Source organism: Hyla sarda, assembly GCF_029499605.1.
Source record: "Hyla sarda isolate aHylSar1 chromosome 1 unlocalized genomic scaffold, aHylSar1.hap1 SUPER_1_unloc_5, whole genome shotgun sequence".
Classification (NCBI taxonomy): domain Eukaryota; kingdom Metazoa; phylum Chordata; class Amphibia; order Anura; family Hylidae; genus Hyla; species Hyla sarda.
Genome location: NW_026607591.1, coordinates 526,076 through 548,881, shown reverse-complemented (window position 1 = coordinate 548,881; position 22,806 = coordinate 526,076). Strand labels below are relative to the sequence as shown.

The window sequence follows — 22,806 nt, the reverse complement described above, 5'->3', positions numbered from 1 at the left end:
GATCAGATCTTTCTCTGTAGGAATATCCTCCTTATGCTGCTCATCACTGCTCACATCTGTCTCTTCTTCCTTTATGTCTGTAGCATTATTATAGATGAGATCTTTCTCTGTAGGAATGTCCTCCTTATACTGCTCATCACTGCTCACATCTGTCTCTTCTTCTTTCTTTATGTCTGTAGCATTAATATAGGCCAGATCTTTCCCTGTAGTATTATCCTCCATATTCTGCTCATCAAGAGGACGGGGACACCTCTCTGGCGCTGTTCTCTTACTGGATCTGACTGTAGGGAACACATACAGAGACTGAATTCATTCTTTACATACAAATAATGAGAGGACGTGTGTATATAGTCATGTCTATTACCTGGTGATGTGAGGGGCTGCTGATCCTCCATCATGACCTGATCCTTGTACTGATCCTTGTGTCCTTCTACATACTCCCACTCCTCCATGGAGAAATAGAGCGCCACGTCCTGACACCTTATAGGAACCTGTCTTGTGAATAAACATTTAATTCTATACAATTCCAGGATGTTATATGGAGACATTTGAGGGGATATTCCTGCACATGATTTATCTTCTTGCTCTCGGATGATGAGGTGAATACTTGTCGGGGCAGATCCTCTATATTATGGTCACATGTCCCCAACTGACCGCAAGTCTGATGATCCAGCTGTCAGTTCAGGTCATTATACCCAAAGCGCCCGTCCCATGGAGTGTAAGGAGTTAAGTGATATTTCATAGTATCACTGCTCCCCTCCCCCGGGACTATATAGATGGCTGCTTACTGTCTGGCCCCTAAGGATAGAATTGGCAGTGCTGTGTGCCACTTAACCCTAGCTAGACTGGTTGTTCTTATCCCAGCGAGTAGAAGGGACAATAAGCAGCTATCTGTATAGTGTGTGGCCCCAAAAAAGTTAAGTGGCAATGCATCACCACCATTTAATTCCTTCATGGCTGACTGGGCAGGAGGTATATAATGTATAGCCATGGGCCCAGCTCCGGAGCAAGAGACGCATCAAATCTGACATATCTTCTGCTATTGTGCAGGAAACCCCTTTCAGAGTAGGGACACCTGTCATTAAAGTGATAAGATTTGGAGGGGAGGGAGGCCGCTGCCAGTCTATGACGCACAGTCAGCCCCTAGGTCCTACCTGCTATCAACATCTGGGACTCATTGCTAATGCCGGACATCACCAATGCCAAAAATCTATTTCCGGTAGCTCAGTGGAGCTGATAAGGACACCCACAGTGAAATAGCGGGGTCCTGGTCAGCTGAGAGAACGGGTGGAGGTCCCTAACCTCGCTCCATGCTGTCTGAACGACGCTCCAATCCTGCAGGCAGCCTCAGCATCACAGCATTGATCAGTGTATGTAATCTATAGATTCCATGTAATAGTCTACTACAGGGACTAAAAAACTGGGAATAAGGGAAAAAGAACATTAACTTAAGCCCCTCCCCTAATAAACGATTGAATCTTCCCCATTTACCAATTAGTTTTAAAATAAAATTATGTAAACAAAAATAAATCTAAACTTATGTGTAACCGCACGGTCAATGGCGTGAATGGAAAAAAAATACAACTTCATGGACCAGAAAAAAAAAATTCTTAAAAAGTGATCAACAAGTCTCATCAAAACTAAAGTGGTTCCGATAAAAATTACAGATCACAGCGCAAAAAATGACTTTCATACATCCCCGTATACGGAATAATAAGAGAGTTATAGGGGACAAGGTAGGACAATCTGATACAGACTCATTATTGTACAAAAAGTAAGAATTGTTTTATATTTTTAAAGTGTTAAAATAAAACCTATATAAATCATTGATCATTGTAATCGTTGGGACCTACAGAATAAAGAGAATTATTACCGTAATGTGCACTGCGTCCAAACAGAAGAACCCAGATTAAAAAAATTGCTTTTTTTTATTTCACCCCACAAATGATATTTTTTGGGCCCTTGTAGATTTTGCGGTAAAATGAGTGATGTCATTACAAAGTACAAACCGGTGGTGAAAAAAAACAACAACAACAAGACTCATATGGGTTTGTAAAGAAAAATTACAAGCATTATGGCTATTAGAAGGTCAGAAGAAATACATTTACAAAAAAAATGAGAAATCACTGTGTCCTTAAGGGGTTAAAACTCAAAACTGTTGGGTCCTGAAGGGGTTAATAGTACAAAACCATCTAACAGCCTCCACATGTGACTGCACACATACCTCCACCTGCAGACTGTACTGGAGCCGAGCGCTTATAGGACCTGCGATGATGTCACAGTCATGTGATCAGTCACATGGAGGGGGAGTCACATGATCAGGGTCTGCTGCTCTAGGCTCATCTCAGAATATTCGGGACTCTGCTGTCACATGACCATCATCACAGGTCCTTCGCTCACAATCCCGTCTATCCTGCACTGCTGAGCTCCGCCCACTCCTGTCACATGATTCTCCCCACAGGTCCTTCAGCCACGGTCACATCTATACTGCTAAACTTTGCCACCCCTCCCCTTAAATGTACTGGTCACATGATAGTGACATCATCACAGGTCCTACACTTCCTGCATGTAGCAGATACAGAGCAGGTCCTGGTGGGGCAGTCACTGCTGTTGTGTTGTGTGTGGAGATCTCTCAGAGCAGCAGCCCCTGATCATGTGACTCCTCCTCCATGTGACTGATCACGTGACGGTGACATCATCGCAGGTCCTGTAAGCACACGGCTCATCTACAGATACAGGTATGTGTGTGCGGTCACCATCAGATCAGGATTATTGGGGATGTTTATTATTAACCCTTAAGGACACGATGTATATTTACATTCTGTGCCCCATATGGGACTTTGAGGTGAGCTCAGGAGCTATAAGCAGCCAGGACTCACCACTAATGACGCTCATCACCATTAACCCTTTAGATTCCATGATCAAAGTCGATTGCAGGATCTAAAATGAGTAAAATGCAGTTGTTGGGGGGCGGAGTCTAGATCAGCTGAGATGACGGCCGGAGGGCCCCTTACCGTGCTCTGTGCTCAGATCGGTGCTCTAAGTATACAGACACCTCCACAGCCTGTATAAGCCGAGCACCGATAACACTGATCACTATGGCAGAGCGTTATTCAGGGTTTCTAATAGAAGCCCCTCCCCTAATAAGTTTATATCCCATTTCTGTAATAAAATAATGTAGGTGGGCGTGGCTTAGACATGGCGCAGTACAGTTGTTTTTCTAGGGAGCGCCGTGCCGACCAGCGGTTGTTTGCCTGATTTCCTGCCTATACTGCCCCCCCCAGGGGATGTCTGGATGGTGAAGGTATCAGGTCACTTACCCGCCCATCCTGTCACCTGGTCAGTCTCTTTTCTCCGGGTATCAGCCACTTCTTCTGTTGTCCTCTCCCTTCTCTGATGAAGACGTTCTGAATACACCGCAGCCTCAGAGATTAGGAGAAATGGATTCACAACGTCTTCAGCAGAGCAGGGAGAGCGACCTCAGAAGACCTGGAGGACCAGAGCGCCACCACTGGACGGGAGAGGGGAGTGCGCTCTAGTCTCTTATTTTACAGCACTCGGACAATGGATTTTGTTTTATAGAGAAATCTGAAAACTCCTATAATGTCTCCTCAGATGTATCCCCAGATTATCTCCAGGAAATTGATTTTATTTCTCCATAGAATCTGGTGCGGTTTATCATCGTCTCCTCTTATTCCCTTTAGGTTTCTCCAATCCAGGATCCTCTGCTGATATCTTCTATATAAGAGAATTCTCCTGGATGACCCATCAACCATGGAGAGAGACAGGAATAAGATGGCCGACAGGATCATAAACCTCACCCTACAGATACTCTTCCGGCTTACTGGAGAGGTGAGGGATTCTGGGAGTGATGTCACATGACCTCATTCTTATCTATGTAATAACATATGGATATGACTGGAGAGGTGAGGGATTCTGGGAGTGATGTCACATGACCTCATTCTTATCTATGTAATAACAGATGGATATGACGGGAGAGGTGAGGGATTCTGGGAGTGATGTCACATGACCTCATTCTTATCGATGTAATAACATATGGATATGACTGGAGAGGTGAGGGATTCTGGGAGTGATGTCACATGACCTCATTCTTATCTATGTAATAACAGATGGATATGACGGGAGAGGTGAGGGATTCTGGGAGTGATGTCACATGACCTCATTCTTATCGATGTAATAACGGATGGATATGACTGGAGAGGTGAGGGATTCTGGGAATGTATGTAGTGATATTAATGTGTCTCTCCATACACAGGATTACACAGTAGTGAAGAAGTCCTCTAGTGGGCGCTGTCGGGCCTCTGAGTGCGAAGGATGGGGAAGAACCCTGAGCCCAATCCCGGGGCCCCCACCTCACTCCCTGATACATGAGGAAATGGATGAACAGAAGATCCGAGAACTCATCAACAAGATGATGGAGCTGCTGACTGGAGAGGTGACCCTGCTGGGACATTATACAGTAATGGAAGGGTCTGGTGATGACTGGAGAGGTGACACTGCTGGGACATTATACAGTAATGGAGGGGTCTGGTGATGACTGGAGAGGTGACACTGTTGGGACATTATACAGTAATGGAGGGGTCTGGTGATGACTGTAGAGGTGACACTGCTGGGAATGCTGGGACATTATACAGTAATGGAGGGGTCTGGTGATGACTGGAGAGGTGACACTGCTGGGACATTATACAGTAATGGAGGGGTCTGGTGATGACTGGAGAGGTGACACTGCTGGGACATTATACAGTAATGGAGGGGCCTGGTGATGACAGGAGAGGTGACACTGCTGGGACATTATACAGTAATGGAGGGGTCTGGTGATGACTGAAGAGGTGACACTGCTGGGACATTATACAGTAATGGAGGGGTCTGGTGATGACTGGAGAGGTGACACTGGTGGGAATGCTGGGAGATTATACAGTAATGGAGGGGTCTGGTGATGACTGAAGAGGTGACACTGCTGGGACATTATACAGTAATGGAGGGGTCTGGTGATGACTGGAGAGGTGACACTGCTGGGACATTATACAGTAATGGAGGGGTCTGGTGATGACTGGAGAGGTGACACTTCTGGGACATTATACAGTAATGGAGGGGTCTGGTGATGACTGGAGAGGTGACACTGCTGGGACATTATACAGAAATGGAGGGGTCTGGTGATGACTAGAGAGGTGACACTGCTGGGACATTATACAGTAATGGAGGGGTCTGGTGATGACTGGAGAGGTGACCCTGCTGGGACATCATACAGTAATGGAGGGGTCTGGTGATGACTGGAGAGGTGACACTGCTGGGACATTATACAGTAATGGAGGGGTCTGGTGATGACCAGGGAGGTGACACTGCTGGGACATTATACAGTAATGGAGGGGTCTGGTGATGACTGGAGAGGTGACCCTGCTGGGACATCATACAGTAATGGAGGGGTCTGGTGATGACTGGAGAGGTGACCCTGCTGGGACATCATACAGTAATGGAGGGGTCTGGTGATGACTGGAGAGGTGACCCTGCTGGGACATCATACAGTAATGGAGGGGTCTGGTGATGACTGGAGAGGTGACACTGCGGGGACATTATACAGTAATGGAGGGGTCTGGTGATGACTGGAGAGGTGACACTGCTGGGAATGCTGGGATATTATACAGTAATGGAGGGGTCTGGTTATGACTGGAGAGGTGACACTGCTGGGACATTATACAGTAATGGAGGGGTCTGGTGATGACTGGAGAGGTGACACTGCTGGGACATTATACAGTAATGGAGGGGTCTGGTGCTGACTGGAGAGGTGACACTGCTGGGACATTATACAGTAATGGAGGGGTCTGGTGATGACTGGAGAGGTGACACTGCTGGGACATTATACAGTAATGGAGGGGTCTGGTGATGACTGGAGAGGTGACCCTGCTGAGACATTATACAGTAATGGAGGGGTCTGGTGATGACTGGAGAGGTGACACTGCTGGGACATTATACAGTAATGGAGGGGTCTGGTGATGACTGGAGAGGTGACACTGCTGGGACATTATACAGTAATGGAGGGGTCTGGTGATGACTGGAGAGGTGACACTGCTGGGACATTATACAGTAATGGAGGGGTCTGGTGATGACTGGAGAGGTGACACTGCTGGAACATTATACTGTAATGGAGGGGTCTGGTGATGACTGGAGAGGTGACCCTGCTGGGACATTATACAGTAATGGAGGGGTCTGGTGATGACTGGAGAGGTGACACTGCTGGGACATTATACAGTAATGGAGGGGTCTGGTGATGACTGGAGAGGTGACCCTGCTGGGACATTATACAGTAATGGAGGGGTCTGGTGATGACTGGAAAGGTGACACTGCTGGGACATTATACAGTAATGGAGAGGTCTGGTGATGACTGGAGAGGTGACACTGCTGGGACATTATACAGTAATGGAGGGGTCTGGTGATGACTGGAGAGGTGACACTGCTGGGACATTATACAGTAATGGAGGGGTCTGGTGATGACTTGAGAGGTGACACTGCTGGGAATGCTGGGACATTATACAGTAATGGAGGGGTCTGGTGATGACTGGAGAGGTGACCCTGCTCGGACATTATACAGTAATGGAGGGGTCTGGGGATGACTGGAGAGGTGACACTGCTGGGACATTATACAGTAATGGAGGGGTCTGGTGATGACTGGAGAGGTGACACTGCTGGGAATGCTGGGACATTATACAGTAATGGAGGGGTCTGGTGATGACTGGAGAGGTGACACTGCTGGGAATGCTGGGACATTATACAGTAATGGAGGGGTCTGATGATGACTGGAGAGGTGACACTGCTGTGAATGCTGGGACATTATACAGTAACACCACTGGAGGGGTCGGGGTGATGACTGTATCATTATGTGTCAGGTTCCTATAAGGTGTCAGGACGTGGCGGTCTATTTCTCCATGGAGGAGTGGGAGTATGTAGAAGGACACAAGGATCAGTACAAGGATCAGGTCATGATGGAGGATCAGCAGCCCCTCACATCACCAGGTAATAGACATGACTATATACACACGTCCTCTCATTATTTGTATGTAAAGAATGAATTCAGTCTCTGTATGTGTTCCCTACAGTCAGATCCAGTAAGAGAACAGCACCAGAGAGGTGTCCCCGTCCTCTTCTTCCACAGGATGATCAGGTAGATGGAGATATTCCCTATGATCTGTAGAAGGGCTGTGAAGCTCTTGTGGTCAGTCCCCTCACCCTCCATGACTCCTCATCTCCTGCTCATCTATAACATCCCACGTGACTTCTCCTACTGTCTGATGACTTTTACTATATTTCTTCCATATCTTATGAATCAGGGTGAAGATCCGAACAATATTAATGCTCCAGAGACAGATGTGAGCAGTGATGAGCAGTATAAGGAGGACATTCCTACAGGAAAAGATCTGATTTATAAAAATACTACAGACATAAAGGAAGAAGAAGAGACAGATGTGAGCCGTGATGAGCAGTATAAGGAGGACATTCCAACAGGAAAAGATCTGAACAATATTAAAGCTACAGACATAAGGGAAGAAGAAGAGACAGATGTGAGCGGTGATGAACAGTATAAGGAGGACATTCCTACAGGTAACCACCCAGGTGAGTAGTAACAAGTAAATGCAGAGAACAGTCACAGATTCTTTTTGGTCACTGGCTGCAGTAATTTATGGTAAGTAGTGGTGTAACTAGAGTTTTTTTGGGGGGGGTCTCCAAGGCAAATCTTAGACCACAGGCCCTTCTGTGTGCTCTTACTATAGATTCTACACCTTTTATGCCCCCACACTATTACTGTGCCCCACAGACTGTTCTGTATCTTCTGTTCACCCCCCCCCCCTACCCGGACCCCCAGAGGAGGTGTAATGATCATTACACCCCTGGATGGAAATATTGCTGCTCAGTAGAGACTGGGAGGAAGAGACCTAGATGCCGGACGATCAGTCATAGACCCTATGGGAAGGACAGTTCAGCGAAAGCCATGTCAGCAAAGTGAATGTACAGGATATGAAGCTTGAAAAGAAGAACAAGTCTTAGCAGTTTAGGCTTCTGGTCGGTAGAGTCTAGTCATGTGATCAGGTTGGTCTCATTAGGTGAACTGCAGTGATCAGACTCCACCTTTCTCTCTCTGTAAAGTCAGAAGAATCATGGGAAATGTAGGCAGGATGAGAAAACCATTTATGTTCTGTGGCTTAAAGGGGTACTCCGGAGGGGAAAAAATTGATAAAATCAACTGATGTCAGAAAGTTATACAGATCTGTAAATTATTTTAATTTAAAAATCTTAACCCTTCCAGTACTTTTCAGCTGCTGTATGCTTCAGAGGAAGTTGTGTAGTTCTTTCTGTCTAACCACAGTGCTCTCTGCTGACACCTCTGTTCATGCCAGGAACTGTCCAGAGCAGGAACAAATCCCCATAGCAAACCTCTCCTGCTCTGGACAGTTCCTGACCCGGACTGAAGTGTCAGCAGAGATAAGTACTGGAAGGGTTAAATATACACTGCAGGGAGCTTAGTGGAGCTGATCGGGATCATCACAGGAAAATCGTGATGTCCCGATCAGCTGAGAGGATGGTGGGAGGGCCCTTAACTGCCTCCTCCCATCCGATCGGTTCTCCAAGGCTCCAGTCCGCCATGTCAGGCTGGAGTAATGGAGTACTGATAACACTGATCAATGCTATGCTGCAGTATTGTTCAGTGTATGTAATCAAGGATTGTATATAATAGTCCCCTATGATTTAACCCCTTCCCTAACAAAAGTTTGAATCACCCCCTTTTCCCATATAACAAATAATAAACATGTGGTATTGACACATGTGTAAATGTTTTTAACGTTTTTAAAACCGCACGGTCAAAATACCAAAGTCCAGAATTTTGTATATTTGGTCACTTTGTACACCCTAAAAACATTTATAAAAAGTGAACAAAAAGTCCCATTAAAAAAATGGTACAGATAAAAATTTACACACCCTGTATACGGAAAAATAATAGTTATAGGGGTCAGAAGAGGACAATTTTAAACATGCTAATTTATATACAAAAAGTTCTAATTTTTTTTAAATGAAGTAAAACAAAATCAAACCTATATAAGTTGGGTGTCCTTATACCGTGTGGACCTACAGAATAAAGGTAAGGTGTCATTGTTACCGAAAAGTGCTGCGTAGAAACGGAAGCCCCCAAATGTTACAAAATAGTGTTTATTTCGTTTTTGCCTTCGTCGTAGATTTTGTGGTGAAATGATTGACGTCATTATAACGTAAAATTAGTAGCGCAAAAAACAACAACAACCTCATATGGGTCTGTAGGTAGAAAACTGAAAGCGTTCGGATTTTTAGAAGGTGAGGTGGAAGAAAAAAAAGTGAAAAAACCCTTAAAAAGTCCTTAAGGGGTTAAAGTATTTTTTAAATTAAAGCATAAGGAAAACTATACAAGATGATACTGACCTGATGGATAAGTATAACGTCAGTTGTGACATCACGTTATATGGTAGGTGATGAAAAAATCCCAAATTTGCAAAATTGTATTTTATTTCAATTTAATTTTATCCCACAATTTGTTTTCTATTTCACAGTAAAATTTGTCCCACAAAAAACAAACTCTCATGTGACTCTAGATGGAAAAATGTAAATAAGGTTAATACTCAATTATATAATCTGTGTTATTCTCTGCAGATTCTTGTAGCAGGAGATCAGAGGAGAATCTTATATCTTCAGATTATAAAGCAGATGATGATATCACACAAGATACATATGAAGAACATTCCATTATCCCAGATACACCCTCAGCCCTTCACAGCCAAGATCTGTCATCTCATCCTTATATACAGGTCCTGTCTTCTCAGTCATCACAGGATGTTCAGCAAAATAAAGGTCACAGAAGGGGTGTTGGACATCAACGAGCTCATACAGGAAAGAAACCATATTCATGCTCAGAATGTGGGAAATGTTTAATTAAGAAGTCAAGTCTTGTTGAACATCAGAAAATTCACACAGGAGAGAAACCATTTTTATGTCCAAAATGTGGTAAATGTTTTATTCAGAAATCAGCTCTTGTTCAACATCAAAGAACTCACACAGGGGAGAAGCCATTTTCATGTTCAGAATGTGGAAAATGTTTTACTGAAAACTCATGTCTTGTTCAACATCAAAGAACTCACACAGGGGAGAAGCCATTTTCATGTTCACAATGTGGGAAATGTTTTACTAAGAAATCAAATATTGTTAAACATCAAAGAACTCACACAGGGGAGAAGCCATTTTCATGCTCAGAATGTGGGAAATGTTTTACTTTCAAAGGAGATGTTACTCGACATAAAAAAACTCACACAGGAGAGAAGCCATTTTCATGTTCAGAATGTGGAAAATCTTTTACTGTAAAATCACATCTTGTTAAACATCAAAGAACTCACACAGGGGAGAGGCCATTTTCATGCTTAGAATGTGGGAAATGTTTTACTTTTAAATCAAATCTTCTTGTACATCAAAGACATCACACAGGAGAGAAGCCATTTTCATGTTCAGAATGTGGTAAATATTATACTGAAAAATCAAATCTTGTTAAACATCAAAGAACACACACAGGGGAGAAGCCATTTTCATGTTCAGAATGTGGGAAATGTTTTACTGAAAAATCAGGTCTTGTTCAACATCAAAGAACTCACACAGGGGAGAAGCCATTTTCATGTTCACAATGTGGGAACTGCTTTACTAAGAAATCAAATATTGTTAAACATCAAAGAACTCACACAGGGGAGAAGCCATTTTCATGCTCAGAATGTGGGAAATGTTTTACTTTCAAAGGAGATGTTACTCGACATAAAAAAACTCACACAGGAGAGAAGCTATTTTCATGCTCAGAATGTGGGAAATGTTTTACTGAGAAATCAAATCTTGTTAGACATCAAAGAACTCACACAGGGGAGAAGCCATTTTCATGTGCAGAATGTGGGAAATGTTTTACTCAGCAATCAAATCTTGTTAAACATCAAAGAACTCACACAGGGGAGAAGCCATTTTCATGTGCAGAATGTGGGAAATGTTTTACTCAGCAATCAAATCTTGTTAAACATCAAAGAACTCACACAGGGGAGAAGCCAATTCAGAGCAATAAATGATGCAGATTTCACATCTATATATTCACCATGTACATAGGATATCTGACATTTATACATATATCATATACTGCATCTCCAAACTTGTTCCCAATTGATAATAAAAGTTTTCTTTTAGAACGTAGTCACCGATCCAGCGATGTCATCACTATAGTTTACATGGTAGGAGAAGAGTGTGGTATATGGTTGTGATATTCACTGCTCCTCATGGAGAAGACCCAACAGGCATAATCCATGGGGAGCTGCTACTGGAGACCCAAACACCTCACAGAGAAGGGACTTATTCCAGTGATGAAGAATTCCAGGACGGTCCGGGCTTCACCTGCTGAGACCCTTTTAGAAAGGTTGTGTTATCCCCGATCCTTGCTGATCATGTGGCGTCCGATCACTGGACACCTCAGTCTGTGCTCGTCTGTTTCTGCAGCTCCCATAGTGAATGTACCTCCTCCCTACCTGGGGACACTGGGGTCCCTGTTATTGAGATACAGGGGATAGATGACACAACCCCCTCACCACCCCGTGATGTACTTTTATGTCCTGGGCGGGATTACTTTCCCGACTGTCTTGGCAGTGTAACCCTATGGATGCCGCAGTCAGTACTGATTGTGGCATCTATAGGGTTAAACTGTCTTGCTCCCCCAGTCATGGCCTCCAGGTCTACCAGGCGCTGTTGCCTATGAGGCCCGACCTCGGTAACACTGACAATTATTATACCGCGCTGTAGTACAGATGTATGGTGGTGTAGTATAACAGCGATTAGACGAAAGCAGCTTCAGGTCCTAAATAAAAACGTATGGTCCCTGTCCCAATAAAGCCGTATATTATTACAAAAAAAACTCCCCCGCGATCTCCCTGCTGCACACAGTGTTCGTTTAGGATGTCTGCTGCAGCGTCGGAGGCTTGTGACGTCACCGCCACGCCCCCCCTCATGATGTCACAGCCACGCCCCTCAATGCAAGTCTATGGGAGGTGGCGTGACTGCAGTCAGGCCCCCTCCCATAGACTTACATTGAGGGGGCGTGGCCGTGACGTCACAAGCCTCCGCCCTGTATCGCCAGTCATCCGGCACGGAGCGAATTATCCAATAAATCTTAAGCAGGCATACTGTGCGAGTTCAGTGCGATTATTGAGAATGAAGATTACAGATGTTTTCTACGGAATACTAGGTGAATGGTAGAATGGAATGTCCATAGACTATAATGGGAAGAACATTTTATTTGGAGCCTAAACCATTTACCATATGAAATTATCATTTACCACAAGTGCCCCCAGACAGTGCAGCACAGTGTAAAATGGAAATGACCTGGGATTATAGCTGTTTATTATAGAATGCAAAGGTGAATGACAAGATGGAATGTCCCTAGACCAGTAATTCCCAACCGCGGTTCAGCACTGCCCGTGGTGCCGCGGGATTTTGCCGTGATTTTTTTATTTTTTATTATAATTTTTTTTTTAAATGTCCCGCCCCGGCCTGACGGCTCAGGGGGGAAGGGAAGTCTGCGTGCGCACTGCGCGCACAGCGTCCCCCTGCATCTCCTCCCGTCTCCTGTGTTCCCCTCCGTCTCCCGCGTCCCCTGTGTTCCCCATCATTCCTCCTCTGTTCCCTGTGTCCCCAGCGTCCCCCTCCTTCACCCTCCGTCTCCTTCCGTCCCCCTCTCCCTTAGGGGGAGCCGAAAATGGGTCCCTGCCTGGGGCGGAACGAGCTGCACCTGCGCCGGACTCCCGTGCCTGCTGTGGAACTGCAAGCTGCGCGGGCCGGCTTGCTTAAGGTACCGTACCCTTTCCACCCCTCAGTTCACCTTCTCAACCCTGTCTAAACCCCCCACCATCACCCAAGTCCACCCTCTGTCCCCCCCCTGTCAGCCATGTCTGCCTCCCCCTGTCAACCCCCCCCCCTCTCAGCCATGTCCGCCTTGTCCACCTCCCTGTCCATCTCTATCACCCTCCCCCCCCCTGTCACCCATGTAATCCCACCCTGTCACCCATTTTGGGTAAGTTTTTCTCTTTTGCACATAGTGGGATAACTGTTAGAGTTTAAACACCCTTTTTCATATTTTTTTTTTTTTCTCTGTTCCACCTCTAGGGGGAGGAGGAGTAGATTGGGCACAGGTGTATAAATCTTAGCTTGGGACTCTTATTGAGAGCTTGCTCTTTCTGAGTGTTGTTGTGTAAGAGGGGGCGTGAAAGAGGAGTTTCAAAAACTGGAGTTTGAAAGCAGGAGGTTGAGATCGCTGTGAGTTTTAATTTTTGAACCCACAAGGTCTACAAAAAATTTTAAGTGTAATTTTGACTGTCTGTTTTTTCCTATACATTTGTGAAATCCCCATAACTAGATGGCCTCCATGTTGGAAAATGCAGTCCAATGTACATCCTGTTCAATGTATACAATCCTTGAACAACAGTGTGAGGTGCATATTGTTGTGCGAGATGTGTGCTAGTTGTCCGTTTGGAAGCCCAGATCCTGCATCTAGAGGGGCGACTGGCAACAATGAGAAGCATTAACAACATGGAGAGGAGTCTCGTGCTCACTGAGCAGGCACTCTCGGGAGTAGAGGTGGGGGAGGACAGTGGGACGGAGTTGCAGGACAGTCAGGCAGTTAGCTGGGTTACAGTTAGAAAGAGGGGTAGGGGAAAAAGTGTCAGGGAGGCTAGTCCTGAACTGGCACACCCCAACAAGTTTGCCCGCTTGGCAGATGAGGGGGATGCCATTACAGAGCTAGCAGAACTGCAGCAGGATACCGCCTCTGACCACCAGGGGGGTGTCTGCTCCAGTAAGGAGGGAGGGAGGAGTACAGGGCAGGCCAGACAGGTACTAGTGGTGGGGGACTCAATTATTAGGGGGACAGACAGGGCAATCTGTCACAAAGACCGGGATCGCCGAACAGTGTGTTGTCTGCCTGGCGCACGAGTTCGGCACATCGCGGATCGGGTTGACAGGTTGTTGGGCGGGGCTGGAGAGGACCCAGCAGTCATGGTACATATTGGCACCAATGACAAAGTAAGAGGTAGGTGGAGTGTCCTTAAAAATTATTTCAGGGACTTAGGCCGCAAGCTTAAGGCAAGGACCTCCAAGGTAGTCTTTTCTGAAATACTACCAGTACCACGAGCCGCACCAGAGAGGCAGCGGGAGATCAGGGAGGTAAACAAGTGGCTCAGAAGCTGGTGTAGGAAGGAAGGGTTTGGGTTCATGGAGAACTGGGCTGACTTCGCTGTCGGTTACCGGCTCTACCGTAGGGACGGGCTGCACCTCAATGGGGAGGGTGCAGCTGTGCGTGGGGAGAAGATGGCTAGAAGGGTGGAGGAGTGTTTAAACTAGGGACTTGGGGGGAGGGAACCTACAGCAAAGAGGGGGAAGATAGTGTAGATAGAGGGGGGGACTTAGTAATGTACCTGGGGGTGGAGCGGAGGGAGGGGTTAGAATAGTTAATAGGAATAAGCTTCATAGAAAAATAAAACTTACACCCTTGAATCCCATTAACCCCAATAACATAAAGGATGGAAATGTAAAGTGTATGTTCACAAATGCCAGAAGCCTAGCAAATAAAATGGGGGAGCTTGAGGCCTTGATACTGGAGGAACATATTGATATAGTTGGGGTCACTGAGACATGGCTGGTGATATAGTTGGGGTCACTGAGACATGGCTGGTGATATAGTTGGGGTCACTGAGACATGGCTGGTGATATAGTTGGGGTCACTGAGACATGGCTGGACTCCTCGCATGACTGGGCTGTTAATCTGCAGGGGTTTACATTGTTTCGCAAGGATAGAATGAACAGAAAAGGTGGTGGAGTCTGTCTGTATGTAAGAAGTGGTATGAAAGTCAGTGTGAACGATGCCATAGTGTGTGATGATTCTGAGGAGGTGGAATCACTGTGGGTAGAATTACAAAAGGAGGGAAATACTGAAAAAATAGTATTTGGTGTAATCTACAGACCCCCTAATATCACTGAAGAGATAGAAGTTCGGCTTCATAAACAAATAGAGAGGGCCGCCCGGGCAGGTACAGTGGTAATAATGGGAGATTTTAACTATCCAGATATAGATTGGGGTCCGGGGTTGGCTAAAACTACAAAGGGGCGACAATTCCTAAATTTATTGCAGGATAATTTTATGGGCCAGTTTGTGGAGGACCCAACAAGAAGTGATGCCTTGTTGGATCTGATCAATTCCAACAACGCAGAGCTGGTTGGTAATGTAACTGTGCGGGAAAACCTTGGTAATAGCGACCACAATATAGTTACTTTTCACTTAAAATGTAGAAAACAAAGACAGGCGGGGAAAGCAAAAACATATAACTTTAAAAAGGCAAATTTCCCTGGGCTGAGGGCTGCACTACAGGACATAGACTGGGGGGAGGTGTTCTCAAATACTGATACAGAAGGGAAATGGGACATCTTTAAATCAACTCTAAATAACTATACAGCTAAATATATACCAAAGGGGAACAAATATAAACGATTAAAACTAAATCCTACATGGCTGACACATGAGGTTAAAAGAGCAATAAACAACAAAAAAATAGCCTTCAAAAAATACAAATCTGATGGGTCAGCTATAACATTTAAACAGTACAAGGAGCTTAATAAAATCTGTAAAAATGTAATAAAAACAGCAAAAATTCAAAATGAGAGACAGGTGGCCAAAAAAAGCAAAACTAATCCTAAATATTTTTTTAGATATATAAATGCAAAAAAAACAAGGACAGATCATGTAGGACCCCTTAATAATGATAATGGGGAGGTTGTCACAGGCGATCAAGAGAAGGCGGAGCTACTGAATGGGTTCTTTAGTTCTGTATACACTATGGAAGAAGGAGCTGACATTGGCCAGGTCAGTGCTGGTAACACATCATGTACAGGTCAGTGCTGGTAACACATCATGTACAGGTCAGTGCTGGTAACACATCATGTAATGTACTGAACTGGCTTAATGTAGAGATGGTACAAGGTAAGTTAAGTGATATAAATGTAAGCAAATCCCCAGGGCCGGATGGACTACACCCAAGAGTTCTTAGAGAGGTAAGTTCAGTAATATCTGTACCCCTGTTCATGATATTTAGAGATTCTCTGGTGTCTGGTATTGTGCCAAGGGACTGGCGCAAGGCGAATGTGGTGCCAATCTTCAAAAAGGGCTCTAGGTCTTCCCCAGGAAACTATAGACCGGTAAGTTTAACGTGCATTGTGGGTAAATTGTTTGAAGGACTTATAAGGGATTACATACAGGAATACATAGGGGATAATTGTATTATAAGTGATAGCCAGCATGGGTTTACTAAGGATAGAAGTTGTCAAACCAATCTAATTTGCTTTTATGAAGAGGTGAGTAGAAGCCTTGACAGAGGAATGGCTGTGTATATAGAGGGGGGCTGTGTATATAGAGGGGGGGCTGTGTATATAGAGGGGGGGGCTGTGTATATAGAGGGGGGGGCTGTGTATATAGAGGAATGGCTGTGGATATAGTGTTTCTGGATTTTGCTAAAGCGTTTGATACTGTCCCTCATAGACGTCTGACAGGTAAGTTAAGGTCTTTGGGTTTGGAAATTTTAGTTTGTAACTGGAGTGAACACTGATCATGGATCGTACCCAGAGAGTGGTGGTCAATGATTCGTACTCTGATTGGTCCCCGGTTATTAGTGGTGTACCCCAAGGTTCAGTACTGGGCCCACTGTTGTTTAATTTATTTATCAATGATATAGAGGATGGTATTAACAGCTCTGTATATAGAGGGGGGCTGTGTATATAGAGGGGGCTGTGTATATATAGAGGATGGTAATAACAGCTCTGTATATAGAGGGGGGCTGTGTATATAGAGGGGGGCTGTGTATATAGAGGGGGGCTGTGTATATAGAGGATGGTAATAACAGCTCTGTTTCTATCTTTGCAGATGACACCAAGCTTTGTAGCACGGTACAGTCTATAGAGGATGTGCATAAGTTACAAGATGACTTGGATAGACTAAGTGTCTGGGCATCCACTTGGCAAATGAGGTTCAATGTGGATAAATGTAAAGTTATGCATCTGGGTACTAGTAACATGCATGCGTCGTATGTCTTAGGGGGGCTGTGTAAATAGAGGGGGGGCTGTGTATACTAATAACCTGCATACGTCGTATGTCTTAGGGGGGATTAAACTGTCAGAGTCACTGGTAGAGAAGGATCTGGGTGACTTGTAGATCACAGACTACAGAATAGCACAATGTCAGGCTGTTGCTTCCAAGGCCGGCAGGATATTGTCATGTATAAAAAGAGGTATGGACTCGAGGGGCAGGGACATAATACTCCCCCTTTATAAAGCATTGGTACGGCCTCACCTGGAATATGCTGTTCAGTTTTGGGCACCTGTCCATAAAAGGGACACTGCGGAGTTGGAAAGGGTGCAGAGACGCGCGACTAAACTAATATGGGGCATGGAACATCTTAGCTATGAGGAGCGATTAAAGGAGTTACAATTGTTTAGTCTTGAGAAGAGACGTTTAAGGGGGGGATATGATAAACGTATATAAGTATATTAATGGCCCATACAAAAAATATGGAGAAAAACTGTTCCAAGTTAAACCCCCCCAAAGGACGAGGGGGCACTCCCTCCGTCTGGAGAAGAAAAAGTTTAGTCTCAAGGGGCGACACGCCTTCTTTACCGTGAGGACTGTGAATTTATGGAACGGTCTACCTCAGGAACTGGTCACAGCAGGAACAATTAACAGCTTTAAAACGGGATTAGATACATTCCTGGAACAAAATAACATTAATGCTTATGAAGAAATATAAAATCTCATCCCTTCCCCAATATCGCGCCACACCCCTACCCCTTAATTCCCTGGTTGAACTTGATGGACATATGTCTTTTTTCGACCGTACTAACTATGTAACTATGTAACTATGTAATCCCACCCTGTCACCCATGTAATCCCACCCTGTCACCCATGTCCACCTCCCCCTGTCACCCATGTCCACCTCCCCCTGTCACCCATGTCCACCTCCCCCTGTCACCCATGTCCACCCCCCCTGTCACCCATGTCCACCCCCCGTCACCCATGTCCACCCTCCCCCTGTCACCCATGTCCACCCTCCCCCTGTCACCCATGTCCACCCTCCCCCTGTCACCCATGTCCACCCTCCCCCTGTCACCCATGTCCACCCCCCTGTCACCCATGTCCTCCCTCCCCCTGTCACCCATGTCCTCCCTCCCCCTGTCACCCATGTCCTCCCTCCCCCTGTCACCCATGTCCACCCTCCCCCTGTCACCCATGTCCACCCTCCCCCTGTCACCCATGTCCACCCTCCCCGTCACTCATGTCCACCCCCTCTCACACATGTCCCCCCACCTATCATCCCCGTCACCCATTTCCACCCTCCTGTCATCCATGTCTGCCTTGTCCACTCCCCAGTCTACCCTGTCACCCATGTCCACCCTCCCTGTCACCCATGTTCACCTTCATGTCACCCATGTCCACCCCCTCTCACACATGTCCCCCCCACCTATCATCCCAGTCACCCATGTCCACCTCCCCTCTCACCCATGTCCACCCTCCTGTCATCCATGTCTGCCTTGTCCACCCCCCTGTCCATCCCTGTCACTCATGTTTACCCCCGTCTACCCCCGTAGTCTACCCTGTCACCCATGTCCACCCTCCTGTTCACCCATCTGTCCCTTTGTCACCCCAGTCCACCCCTCTCTGTCACTCATGTCCCTCTTTTACCCCCATGTCCACCCCTCTGACCCCCTGTCACCCATGTCCACCCCCCCTGTCACCCATGTCCACCCCCCCCTGTCACCCATGTCCACCCCCCCGTCACCCATGTCCACCCCCCCCCTGTCACCCATGTCCACCCCCCCCCCTGTCACCCATGTCCACCCCCCCCTGTCACCCATGTCCACCCCCCCCCTGTCACCCATGTCCACCCCCCCTGTCACCCATGTCCACCCCCCCGTCACCCATGTCCACCCCCCCCCGTCACCCATGTCCATCCTCCCTGTCACCCATGTCCACCCTCCCTGTCACCCATGTCCACCCTCCCTGTCACTCATGTCCACCCCCCCGTCACTCATGTCCACCCCCTCTCACACATGTCCCCCCACCTGTCATCCCCGTCACCCATGTCCACCTCCCCTCTCACCCATGTCCACCCTCCTGTCATCCATGTCTGCCTTGTCCACTCCCCTGTCCAACCCTGTCATTCATGTTTACCCCCCCCCCCGTCTACCCCTGTAGTCTACCCTGTCACCCATGTCCACCCTCCTGTTCACCCATCTGTCCCTTTGTCACCCTTGTCCACCCCTCTGACCCCCTGTCTCCCATGGCCACTCTCCTGTCATCCATGTCCACCCCCATCCAACCCTCTGTCACCCCTGCCCATCCCTGTCACCCATGTTCACCCTCCATTGTCCACCCCTCTGACCACATCCTTGTCACCCATGTCCACCCCTCTGACCACATCCTTGTCACCCATGTCCACCCTTCCCTGTCACCCATGTCCACCCTTCCCTGTCACCCATGTCCACCCTTCCCTGTCACCCATGTCCATCCCCCCAGTCACCCATGTCACCCATGTTCACCTTCCTGTCACCCATGTCCACCCCCCATCACTCATGTCTACCCGCACTAACAAATGTCCCCCCACCTATCATCCCCGTCACCCATGTCCACCCCCCCTCTCACCCATGTCCACCCTCCTGTCATCCACGTCTGCCTTGTCCACTCCCCTGTCCATCCCTGTCACTCATGTTTACCCCCCTGTCTACCCCCGTTGTCTACTCTGTCACCCATGTCCACCCTCCTGTTCACCCATCTGTCCCTTTGTTACCCCAGTCCACCCCTCTGTCACTCCTGTCCCTCTTTTACCCCCTTGTCCACCCCTCTGACCCCCTGTCCACCCTCCTGTCACCCATGTCCACCCCCTGTCCACCCCTCTGTCACCCCTATGCCCCCGTCACCCATGTTCACTCTTCTACACCCATCTATCACCCTTGTACACCTCCCTACACCCCTCTGTACACTCCTCTACACCCCTCTGTCACCCATGTACACTCCTCTACACCCCTCTGTCACCCATGTACACCCATCTGTCACCCATGTACACTTCTCAACACCCCTCTGTCACCCATGTACACTTCTCAACACCCCTCTGTCACCCATGTACACTCCTCTATACCCCTCTGTCATCCATGTACACTCAACTACACCCCTCTGTCACCCATGTACACTCCTTTACACCCCTCTGTCACCCATGTACACCCCTCTGTCACCCATGTACACTCCTCTATACCCCTCTGTCACCCATGTACACTCCTCTACACCCCTCTGTCATTCATGTACACTCCTCTACACCCCTCTGTCACTCATGTACACTCCTCTACACCCCTGTCACCCATGTACGCTCCTATACACCCCTTTGTACATTCCTCTACACCCCTTTCACCCATGTATGCTCCTCTACACCCTCTGTCACCCATGTACACTCCTCTATACCCCTCTGTCACCCATGTACACTCCTCTATACCCCTCTGTCACCCATGTACACTCCTCTACACCCATTTGTCACACATGTACACTACTCTACACCCCTGTTACCCATATACACTCCTCTACACCCCTTTGTACACTCCTCAACACCACTCTGTACACTCCTCTACACCCCTGTCACCCATATACGCTCCTCTACACCCCTTTCACCCATGTATGCTCCTCTACACCCCTGTCACCCATGTACACTCTTCTGCACCCCCCTGTCACCCATGTACACTCCTCTATACCCCTTTGTCACCCATGTACACTCCTCTACACCCCTCTGTCACCCATGTACAACCCTCTATACCCCTCTGTCACCCATGTACACTCCTCTACACCCCTCTGTCACCCATGTACACTCCTCTACACCCCTCTGTCACCCATGTACACTCCTTTACACCCCTCTGTCACCCATGTACACCCATCTGTCACCCATGTACACTCCTCTTTACCCCTCTGTCACTCATGTACACTCCTCTATACCCCTCTGTCACTCATGTACACTCCTCTACACCCCTCTGTCACTCATGTACACTCCTCTACACCCATCTGTCCACTCCTCTACACCCCTGTCACCCATGTACACTCATATACACCCCTTTGTACATTCCTCTACACCCCTTTCACCCATGTATGCTCCTCTACACCCCTGTCAGCCATGTACACTCCTCTACACCCCTCTGTCACCCATGTACACTCCTCTACACCCCTCTGTCACCCATGTACACCCATCTGTCACCCATGTACACTCCTCTATACCCCTCTGTCACTCATGTACAGTCCTCTATACCCCTCTGTCACCCATGTACACCCCTCTGTCACCCATGTACACTCCTCTATACCCCTCTGTCACTCATGTACAGTCCTCTATACCCCTCTGTCACCCATGTACACCCCTGTCAGCCATGTACACTCCTCTACACCCCTCTGTCACCTATGTACACTCCTCTACACCCCTCTGTCACCCATGTACACCCATCTGTCACCCATGTACACTCCTCTACACCCCTCTGTCACCCATGTACACTCCTCTACACCCCTCTGTCACCCATGTACACCCATCTGTCACCCATGTACACTCCTCTATACCCCTCTGTCACTCATGTACAGTCCTCTATACCCCTCTGTCACCCATGTACACCCATCTGTCACCCATGTACACTCCTCTACACCCCTCTGTCACCCATGTACATCCATCTGTCACCCATGGACACTCCTCTATACCCCCCTGTCACCCATGTACACTCCTCTACACCCCTCTGTCACCCATGTACACTCCTCTACACCCATCTGTCACCCATGTACGCTCATCTACACCCCTGTCACCCATGTACGCTCCTCTATACCCCTGTCACCCATGTACGCTCCTCTACACCCCTCTGTCACCCATGTCCACCCCTCCGTCACCCATGTACGCTCCTCTACACCCCTCTAAACCCCTCTGTCACCCATGTCCACCCCTCTGTCACCCATGTCCACTATTCTACACCCCTCTGTCACCCATGTAAAAAAAAGAAAAAAAAAAGTTTGGCGCCTAATAGATTTGTTTTGCAGGTTTAAAGGTGAAGAATTGTGTGTGGAAGAAATCGTGATGATGGCCCAGACCAGATGGAGAAGAGAAGGCAACAATGCAAATTAGAGAAGACGTCATTGGTGAGTTGCTGTATAAAGCAGCACTTTAAACTACATAAATAGATATAGTGCATTGCGTTTTTTATCGTTTTTTCCTTTTTTTTCTTTTCTTGCTTGTCAACCTCGGTAGCGGTGCCCCGAGGAAAAAAAAATTTCCGAGGTTTGCCCCGACCCGAAAAAGGTTGGGAAACACTGCCCTAGACTATAATGGGAAGGAAATATGAGCTCATTTACATGTAAATCTGTGTTATTTAGGAAATTAGCCTTTACCACAAGTGTCCCCAGGTAGAGTAGCACATTGTAAGATTAAAATTACCTGGGGTTATAGCTGTTTATTATAGAATGCAAAGGTGAATGACAAAATGGAATGTCCATAGACTATAATGGGAAGAAGATTTTTATTTAAAGTATGAACCATTTAACATATCGAATACATCTTAAGGTTACAGTCCCACATACCGCTTACACAGCCTATTTCACACTGCGCTAAATCTGCTGCATTATCCCCGATCACCATACACATAGGGCTTTCTGGCGGC

General features: G+C 47.0%; 2 protein-coding genes across 2 annotated transcripts in view; one reads left to right on the top strand and one right to left on the bottom strand.

The window, feature by feature from the left end:
- The window catches only part of LOC130298217 (oocyte zinc finger protein XlCOF22-like), a 300,794-nt gene that overhangs the window by 5,717 nt on the left and 272,271 nt on the right, over window positions 1-22,806 (bottom strand). The window lies entirely within an intron of this gene.
- LOC130298216 (zinc finger protein 84-like) overlaps window positions 3,709-22,806 on the top strand; it is a 111,191-nt gene continuing 92,093 nt past the window's right edge. The window contains exons 1-6 of the mRNA XM_056551130.1: window positions 3,709-3,852; window positions 4,277-4,456; window positions 6,903-7,029; window positions 7,113-7,177; window positions 7,344-7,626; window positions 9,691-11,110. Coding sequence (XP_056407105.1) covers window positions 3,775-3,852; window positions 4,277-4,456; window positions 6,903-7,029; window positions 7,113-7,177; window positions 7,344-7,626; window positions 9,691-11,110 — 2,153 coding nt within the window. The 5' untranslated portion in view covers window positions 3,709-3,774. The remainder of the gene's footprint in view (window positions 3,853-4,276; window positions 4,457-6,902; window positions 7,030-7,112; window positions 7,178-7,343; window positions 7,627-9,690; window positions 11,111-22,806) is intronic.